At 40.8% G+C, this 10,164-nt stretch overlaps 2 protein-coding genes across 6 annotated transcripts in view; one reads left to right on the top strand and one right to left on the bottom strand.

The window, feature by feature from the left end:
• Positions 1–209: 209 nt before the first annotated feature.
• Positions 210–5,089, top strand: LOC132955402 (uncharacterized). The gene is made up of 5 exons (XM_061028253.1): positions 210–816; positions 1,207–1,353; positions 1,967–2,101; positions 2,199–2,325; positions 3,781–5,089. The coding sequence occupies exons 1-5, from the start codon at positions 546–548 to the stop codon at positions 3,887–3,889; spliced, it is 789 nt and encodes a 262-aa protein (XP_060884236.1). The 5' UTR covers positions 210–545; the 3' UTR covers positions 3,890–5,089.
• Positions 4,597–10,164, bottom strand: part of mrtfba (myocardin related transcription factor Ba) — a 28,012-nt gene continuing 22,444 nt past the window's right edge. For all 5 annotated transcript variants that reach the window (XM_061028248.1, XM_061028250.1, XM_061028249.1 and 2 more), the window contains one exon: positions 4,597–9,407. In XM_061028248.1, the coding sequence (XP_060884231.1) occupies positions 8,893–9,407 (515 nt within the window). In that variant the 3' untranslated portion in view covers positions 4,597–8,892. The remainder of the gene's footprint in view (positions 9,408–10,164) is intronic.

The raw sequence follows: 10,164 nt of genomic DNA, 5'->3' as shown, positions 1-10,164 counted from the left end.
ACCAACCAGCCAAAAGTACATGAGGGGTTTGATATGAAGATGGAATCAAGAGCCTGCTAGAATAAAATAATAAGAATAAAAATGGTTGCAGTGTAACAAGAGGCTTCTTGTCTGGACCATAGTCCAGTTTGAGTTCAGCCGGCGGCAGCAGCAGTATTTGCATGTTTTACATCTTCTCTGTTTTTAGTATCCTCTAAAAGGACGTGTTGACGTGACATAAGATCAAATGCTTTAGATGTCATGAGCCGACAGCCAGATGATGGAAAGGGATCGCTTTGAGAAGTCTATCTTACTTTGCCATGGATGTCTTTCTTTTTTAAAGAAGTTCAGAGAAACCTTTATTTTCTGGTAATCGTCAACAGAAATGTTTGACATGTGACAGCATTACTTTCTCTGGACTACAAATGAGAAGCTAAAAATCACGACTTAAACCAGCTTTAAAAGGACTTGGGACTTGAATCCAGGCTGTGTTTTTTTCTGTTTTTTTGATTATACAATTTCTTTTTAATTAAATGTGCGGTTAAAACGACTTCATAAACAGCAGAATGGAGAACCCCGACGTGCTCCTTCAGGCGTTCAGACAGTTACACAGCATGGAGGTAAACACAGACGTAAGTTCAGACCAACAGCCAGAGCAGCAGAATGTGACCCAGCTTGACTCCTTCGAGGGGCCACTGGAGCCAAAGATCGCCCCCCCAACGCTGGCCCTCATCGAGCCTCGCATACAGCAGCTACAAAACAGGCGCTTCCTTCTGCTTAAGCTGCAAAACTTAAGAGTCAAGAAAAATGACAATAGTGACGGACCCACAGAGGAATGTGAGTCATCCTTTCAATTTTTTCATTTTTCAATGAGGAGAATGATAAGTCCACACAATAACTTCCTAATTCAGTGACAATGTGATTTCTTCAAATAAGTCATTTTTTAAAACCTGGTTTATTAAAATGAAGACTAATTTGCATCCCCACACATTTTTCATTAATTCCTTATCATCACCTTACTGAATGTGTACAATATAATATTAAAGGAACATACTGAAAATCTTTTTTTTTTTTTTTTAATTGCCAGCCTTAAGCAGACACTTGAGGAACTGCAGTTTTTTTTGCACTTCTGCAAAAACTTCTGGTTTTGCGCATAGATCAGGGCTCCATTGAAAACTACTGCAATGAACATGTCCTCATGATTGTAACTATCTCTTCTGATATCAGTGACCAGTGAGGACAGTGACAAACTGTGTGAGCTGGAAGCCATCCAGAGGGAGCTGGAGGTGCTGCAGGTCCAAATGGAGGAGTTGAGAAAACAAGACAAGAGCTCCAAATCCAGCAATGGCACTTCTTGGACAACCATCCCTCTCAGTTTAAGAGATTTTTTTTACATTAAGATATTACTAAATGCATCCATAATGTCACTTAAAAATTATATTAATTCTGTCAAAAGGTTACAATTGTTTTATTGTGATTAATCAAAAATTTTAATAGCATGTTTTAAATTTCTTTAATTCACATTTCAAATTAAAATTGGAAAGCTTGAATTTCTTTACTGTATAGGCTGAGGGTACTTTACTAGCTGTTTGAATTAAACCCTGCTTTTATTTTGAAATAAAGTAAGGACCAACTGGTAGATCCAAGGTTACAATATTAACTTAACTACAGAAAAATAAACTTGTTACGGATCAAAAACTAAATGAAAACCACTCAAAGGAACGTAAGATATGTGATGTCATGAGGTTGATATTACTTTCAACTGAGCTGCCTTAAAAACATTTAGTCATTCAAAGATGCAGCAGTGTCGTTCTTTTGCATCCCTGTGACTACAGGGAGACAGCGGAGGCTTATCCACGGGCACATAAAGGGACAGAATAGCAAGCGATTAATCGTGAATAAAAGAATGAATGCATTGATTTCAGACCTTAATTAATTGTGATTAACTAGTTATGGCTGACAGCTCTAATTACTTCTTTGAAATCAGGTCAACAGGAAACAAGTCCCACTATTCATTATACTAGGAAACCCCTCGGTGGGGTCTACATGCTGCCACCTCTCCAGCGGACACAGGAGGACATTACACCTGCCACAGAAAGACCAACAGGCCCAGTCGTTCCAGGTAGTCACACCACCTCACACACACGTTAAAGGCGTAAGACTATCAGTTATGCATTTTTTTATTTATTTTTTTGTTTTTTTTCTCTCTTGTGGGCAAGTGGACAGTCTGGGTCAAATGGCAGCTGTCACTCAGTGTCCATCGTGTCATGAGGTCGTCTTCACAGAAACCCATGAAAAAGTTGGAGAGGCTGTGTGGACGCTTTCCTGCTTCTGCATCATGTTTGGGTACATCTCAACTCAATTTAAAGATTTTGACAATGCCTGACTGCTTTCTAAAGAGTGGTCTTAAAGGATTAGCTTGTTATTTCTTTAACTACAGTTATTCTGTTTCTTGCTCAGGGTCTCATGTCTGCACTACAGGAGAAGTTAGCTTTGCTTTTCATAATGGCTGGAAGCAGGATAAAAAAAGCTAGCCTGGTTTTGTATGCTAAGAAACTGCATGTAAAGCTCAGTAAAATGGATATCTTCTTGAGTTTCTATTTTCAAAAGCAAAGGATTAAAAATAACCTAATTCTGGTTTATGTTGGATCAGTACTTTTTGACACTGGCTGACTGATTTAACAGAATAAATACTCTTACTGAGTTAAACAAGCTGTTTACCCTATTTCCAGTCTTTATGCTAAAACATGCTAATTATCTTTGGGTTTTAGTTTAATAGCCAACAGACAGCTACTGTATGAGAGACTTAGGCTATTATTGTTGAAACTCCTGGCAAGAAGGTCAATACATGGATTAAAGCCAGTGTTGATTTAGATTAAGATTAAATCTTTCATGAGAGGAACTTTTTTTATTTATTAGCTACTCTTACTGATGAGTTTTTTTGTTATAAGAACATGTAATATGTTAAAGTGCTAATTTGACTTTTAATAAAGGTCTTTAATTACTTTATATGGATCTAAGAAACTAAACTAGTAGTGTGCTAATATGGCAGACATACGTTATTAGCTTCACAATGCTACCAGTTGTAATTTATATTTACAAATACTAACATTTTGCAGCTAAAAACTTTTTTTTATGAAGGTAGACACCCTCCATTATTCTGTTCAATACACTTAGAGGTTTTGCTTTCAAAACCTTACTTGGGTAGGCTATATCCAGTAGCTAAAGCTAGCATGAGTAAGCTAATGTTTGCTAACTTTAGCCCTATTGCTGTGAAGTGGCATGATTAGGCTTTACAGACCTGTAGTTTAAGTTGCCCAGTATTAACCTGAGTGATCATTTATTTATGTCACAAAACTGGCAAGGCTTGCTGATTCAGAGAGAAGTGTTCTGTTATTGGGAGGAAGTCACCTGTTGGATCATCTGAGTTATTTGCATGGTCAACCGTGAAAGAAAATGTTGGCACTGTGGGCATCTTTATACAATCTCTTGGAAAGATCTAGACTTGCAGTTTGTGTTCCAGTGACATTTCAAGAGGAGAGCCCACTAGCAGCAATGTGATACACCAAATCACATAGCTCATTTGATAAACAGAAACTAGGAATTATGAATAAGTAGTGAAAAAACTATTGGTATCAGAAATGGCAATCAGTTAAATGGTGATTCTGAAAATCGGTATTGCCCTGATTTTCACAACTGGTGCACCTTTTTAAAACACACAGGCAGTTTTAGATTAAACCTGACCTTACTTCCTGTAACAGGCCAGATCTCTTACTTCATCTACCTCCCTTCCTTTTACAGGTGCATCGCAGGCTGCTGCTTGATCCCTTTCTTCATGAACCGTCTGAGGAACGTCCCCCACAAGTGTCCAAACTGTCAGGCACACATACACACCTACCGGCCAATCTGAAAAAGAGGTTAAAGTTTCATCAGCCTGAATCTGACTTGGACAGTAAGATATCATGTCTTCTATACAGGAGAGACTGTTTCCTGTGGAACAATGTTCATATTTGCTTTTCATCTGGATGAGAACTTATTTTACTTGTTGACTTTTTCTTGGCTCAACTGATGATGTACATTTGCCTGGAGGCGACTAACAGCGCTGATATGAACTGCATAAAGGTTCAGGTATATTTATTTAAACATGGCTCTATGACTGCCATGATCTTGTCATGTCGCTGTTATGACTTGCTGTCAAAGACAGCCTCAGTTTTGCCTGCGAGACATCTGAATATCACGGACTTCATGCGGGCATTCACCTCGACTGTTATGGAAACACCGCTCACTTCAATAAGTTGTGAGAATGCGTCAGAACACTGATGCCCAGATTTAAAGCAGCCTCTTTGCTGCTGATGTCAGACTATAGCTATGTGGTTTGTCTGTAGGAGGGAGGAAAATGTTTGACTACATCCATTATCAAACAGGAATATGGAAATACATCCGAGGCATTATGCAAACACTCACCTCTAAACAAACAAGTCCACCATAGAAGACTGTCATCCAAAACCTGGTCCAATGTGTGATGGCTTTTCTCTTCGTTCTTCTCTTCTTCTGTGAACAAAGCTATTTCACACTTTATGATGTGAATTGTTTTGGTATTCACTTCTACGACAGGTGTTCACAGTACACCATTTTATTATTGACACATAAAGGCATACAGTACTTATATACATCTTTTGGAATATTTACAAAATAGAGAACCCATGGATGTTACACATGTATAAAAATATGCATTACATCTATATAAATATGTACACAATGTGCAAAACAAATGGCATACAAACAACAAGAGGCGTGGCATGGGTGGTGGAGATACAGAGGATGGTGTCCTTCCAATAATGTCCCGTGAATTTCAGTTTTAATAATAAAAATGTAGTTCTGTTCTGTGGTCCAGCTTCTCCACCTGAAGATGTTCAATGTTCACATGATGTTGAACAAGGGAATGAAGACAAGCAGACGAGCTGATATGGGAAAGCCTGAGCCAACACCTTTACCTCCATTTGGTACAAAGTAAAGAAGCTGACAGGAACCTTCAGACTAACAGTGTTTCCAAAAAAAACCCTCTAACATCACGAGGGTTATTCAAAATAAACCACAACTTAACCACTCACATGTAAGTGCTTCTGAACTTTTTTTTTCTTTATCTATTACTCTGAACTAAAGGTTCTCATAATAATGAAACCAAGGCAGGATCTGACATACAGTACAGTACATCAAGGGAGAGCAGCCATTATTGCTTTTTGCTGTCCCTGTCAATGTTAAGTGGTGTCACATTGAGTGCTCATCGCATACATGTGTAGAGACTGCAGCCCAGAGGTTTGACTATATCTGATATGGAAAATAACATGAAAAAAAGAAAAAATGCAAACCAAAAATATACACATGAAATCTTCTTCTTCAGATATTACATAAGCAGAACACGAGTATTTTTTTCTCTTTTGTTTTACACCCTTAAAAAAACTGATAAATATTTTTTTTAAAAGTGAGAAATTAACTCAATGTGATATTACGTCCCGATGCCTTTTTTTTTTGGTAATTCAGTATCTAATTTGATATCCTCAAAACTTCAAAGAATCCAGAATTTTAAAAAACCCACAATAACTCATCAGCTGTTCCTGGATGCACATGAACAGCTCTTTCTATATCAGACTCAACACTTAAAAACCAAATGAAATACAAGTGAACCCTGCAGGCAGCTTTTTAGTGGGGTTCAGGGTCCTTGCAACTAAAACCAAAGGAGCACGAACCAGAGGGTGAGGACGACTGAGGTCGTGTCTGAACGGAGCTTTGACGAGGAAAAGAAAGAAAAGAAAAACAACACAGCCAAAATGCAGGTGTGTGCAGTATTTGGAGTTCAACTTGGCCTGATCTGATGATAAAACAGCACCGGCATTAAGGGCTCTCGGGTCAACAAGTTATTGCTGATGTGAGCATAAAATCAGCGTCAAAAAAATAAAAAGTATGAGATTTTTTTTTCTGCTTGAAGTGACCCTGAGGTGAGCATGTGTTGCCTGTGAAAATGGGAAGGGGAGCTGCACAAGAAACAAGGTAGTGCCCTCTAGTGCCTATGGATGAAATGACAGGATAAAGTGTTTTTAATGTAATGATCATTTGATTTAAAAAAAAAAAAAATGTTTTATTGAAGTGCCTTACAGATAAACTGCATCAACCCTAATGGAATATGATCCATACTGAATCAGGAAGTCAACATTTAGCTTTGAAAGAAACAGTTAGCAGGATATGATGCAATCAGTTAAAAGTCGCTAAACCCTCTTCACTGACGGCTGTGCGTCTCTCCTCAGAGGTGTCTGCGTGTTTTTTTTGGACTGGAGGACACCAACTGAACAACAGAGACGAAGCAGAAACAGTCATCAGAAGCCGATTGATTAGTAGAGTTTTGGAATATGTCGGATCTGTAATAAAAGATTTGATGTTAGAGATATCAGCACATTTTCTTCAGACGACTTTCAGGCGACACAGCCCGAGATTAAACATGAATACAATCATGCACAGAGACACAGGTGAACATGCAAGAGACAGGAAGACAAACACACATACATACACACACAAATCAACATGCTTTCTTGCTTAACTTACTCCCTGGTCGGGAAACAAAGTCGTTTAGACGCATCACAAGTGAGACTGTTTCACCGATCGAATGTTGGATTATTTTGATTCCTCCACATAATGGCTAGCCGCTGTTAAAGCAGATTGACTTATTAGCAACAGGTAGTTATTAGCTAGCACATCAGTTGGCTAGAGGTGTAGTAATTTGCAACACACACACACACACACACACACACACACACACACACACACACACACACACACACACACACACACACACACACACACACACACACACACACACACACACACACACACACACACACACACACACACACACACACACACACACACACACACACACACAAAGTGCAGGGATATACTGTAGGACAGCTCCATATAAAGCTCATCTCCTCCAAAGACATCTTGATTCCTTGATATAATTTGCAGCACACACACACACATTTCACCCCTTTTTCCTATACGTGTCTGCTTGTGTTATAAATTGATATATGTTCCCTTTCCAACATTTTATGTCAGTTTAAAGTCAGGAGAAAAAAAACAGCTGCCAACTTTTAAATGTCCTTTTTTTTCTTCTTCAATCTTTTAAAAACTACATTCAAAGTTTGATTCTTGGACAACAACTGCATTATCTCTCTGGAGCATTTGGCCGTGTGATCTTTGAAACGGATCACTTCATATGAGAAAACACCTTGTTTTATGCAAAGTTCACATTTCCTTGTTCTGAGGTGGATGAGGCGCCTTTTTTTTTTTTTTTTTTTTTTAGTGCATAGCTCTCACGTGAGGCGGAGGAGCTTGCTCCTCTCGTCGTCCGACTTAAGTCGAGCGTTTTTGTTCTTTACAGTCATTGGTTCATCGGCTTGACCAGCCGGGTCGTGTTGGGTCGGAAGAAAACAGTCACATCTGATACAACACATCAGATTAGTCAGCAAACATGTCGTCTATGATCATCAGAATGTTTAGAGTGGACCAGTGAGAAAAGAGGCTTCACCTCCTCTCAGCTGGGGGTCGCTTTAAAAATTGGCTGACTCGTGCGTTAGACTTAAAGGGAACTTAAACATTTGATTTGTCCAGCACCAAGACAGGATAGAGCATCCCAGACCCCCAGTCAGTCTAAGACTTCCCAGTGGTCAGGATCAGAACCTGTAGTGATAAAACGTAGCTGTCCAAGGCCAGCTTCAAACGTGTAATAAAGAGGACCTAATGTCCTAGATTTATTCAATCTAACTGGGTTTCTTCTGCACTCTTGTCACACAGTCATTGTGCTTTGACGTAGCTTTGATATGCTGAATGGCACAGTGTGCTTCAGCAGAACAGACGGCTTCATGTCTGGATAACTCCAGAAGTTTTTTAGGGAACACTTTCAAATGCTGCTACTGTGCTCACAGAGTACATGTTCAAACTGAAAGCCAGCCGGGCAAAAGACTTCCAGCAGAAACAGTCAGGAAAATATCGGCCATTGATATCTGGCTCACTGTCCCGAGACAAAGTTCAGGTGTATTGAGCCTTGTTTGCAAATTGCACAAAACAGCCCCCTTGTATTTTTCCAACAGAAAGTCTAAATGAGCTGATGTGGGAACGCTGCTGGAGAATTCACCTCGAGGGAGTGGTGATGTTTATTCCCTGCGATCAGTGCTCGACCAGAGTGCCTGCATGCGACCGGTGTGCGCATAATTAAACGGCTTCATTATTGTTTCTGATCTCCAGTATGTTCTTCTTAGCTCTTTTGTTGATATTGTGATTCTTAGAACTACACGTACTGTAGCATTGATATGAAGGCAAATCATTTCATTATAGCAGTGTGTAGCGGACTCTGTTGCTTCTGGGTCTTCTTTTTCCCCCCACGCGTCTGAGACAGTGTCCCGAAGTTTTTGGGGAGTGCATATGTGAAAACGGCCCTTAGTGTGGGTTAAAGTGTATTAACAAACAGTCCATGCTACCAGTGGTATTTGGCTCTGTCTTCTTATATCTGCAAATCATCCTTAAAATCACGTTTAAAATCCCGTGAGTGGCGTCAGGAGACCTCTTTTTAAAGCTGTGCAAACTCCTGCTCGTAGTTTCACTTAAGTGCACTGCCTGTACAGCACTTCTTATTGTAATAAAGTGGGAATTTTACAGGTGGTATGGATGGTCTGTGCAGAGAGAGATGGTACAGGAATGCCACTTTTCCTCCTTATTTTGCCTTCTTTCTTTTTTTTTTTTTGCTTGAAACCGTTTCATCTTTGCAGTCTCCTTTTTCTCCTCCTTTCTTCTTATCCATCCATAAATCCTTTCTGTGGCTCTGCGGCTCCTTTCTCTGGATCTTTTCTTTCAGCTGTCCCCCCGTCAGTCCCAGTGCAGCTGCAGGTCATGTGAATCCAGGAAGTCCGTAGGTATCCCGAGTGGTGTGAGCGCCCCGGCTGGACCCGGTGGCATGGTGAGGTCCAGCCACTCCATGTTGTCCAGGCCGGGGTCCGTCAGTCCCATGTTGAGGGAGGAGGGCGGCGAGGAGGAGTCGCAGAAGGACAGGTCTGACGTGTCCATTGGCGAGTAGGGCTGCTGCTCCATCAGCTGCGCCTGCAGCTCCAGCATCAGGCCCTGCGTGCGCGGGTCTGATGATGCCGTGGTGTCGGCCAGTGTACGCTCCAGGAAGGCCTCCAGCTGGTTGTCTGAGGCCAGTGAGGAGAGGCTGGGCATGTTCTGACCGATGACGGGGCTCAGGGTCGGGGGAGGGGCCAGCTGGATCTGCGGAGGTGGCCTGGAGATGGCGGTGCTGACGGGCAGGGTGGTGATGTTCGCTGTGACTGGGTGGGTCTTAGTGAGAGACACTGAGGGATCATGCTGGATGAATGGAGTGATCTCTGCAAAAGGAGAACAGGGAATTAAAATTTTTTGATTATTATGAGGGTTCCACCAATGAGAGTTTCTTTGAATGAAATAACTGAAACTAAATTCTCACAGGAAAAGTGTTTTTTTCCGGGCAGAAAAGCACTGACTGTGCGCTCCGGAGCGCTTGCATGAAGCGGTTGTGCGGCGAGATGAAAAGCGCTGCACGTCCATCCTGTCTCTAAGACAACAGTCTGTTAACAACGGCCGCTCTATGACCGACACTGCTCCGTTACTTTGCACTGCATGTCTTTTATTTAGATCATTTATTTCCCGATCAGACACGGAGCAAAGAGGATGTGAGTACAAGACACGATCCATAGGCGGCTAAAATACAAGAAATATTATACATTTAGAAAAGGGCCGCCGGTGATGTTAACAGCAACCCTGAAAAGATGAAAGATTTTCAACTTGAAAATTTGGAACGGCCGCACAAAAAAAGGCGGAGAGCTGGACGAAAAGACGCTGGGCTCTGCACTTTTTCTCCAGGCAGCTGCTTTCTGCTGAGAACGCTCTCTACTCATTGAAAACAATTGAAAAAAGACTCTGGCGCTCCAAAAAAAAACACTAGGTGGACACTGGGGCTTTATGTCAACATTATGACCATTAATCAATGATTCTGTGCTAAACAGTTAATCCTTTACTTTATATTTTATACACATCCACAAATTAATTTACTATTTGAACCATTTGTACGGTTTGCACAAACTTGTGAATGAAGAAACGACTCAT

This window comes from Labrus mixtus, chromosome 21 (genome assembly GCF_963584025.1).
Source record: "Labrus mixtus chromosome 21, fLabMix1.1, whole genome shotgun sequence".
NCBI lineage: Eukaryota > Metazoa > Chordata > Actinopteri > Labriformes > Labridae > Labrus > Labrus mixtus.
This window is presented reverse-complemented; position numbering and strand designations above follow the sequence as displayed.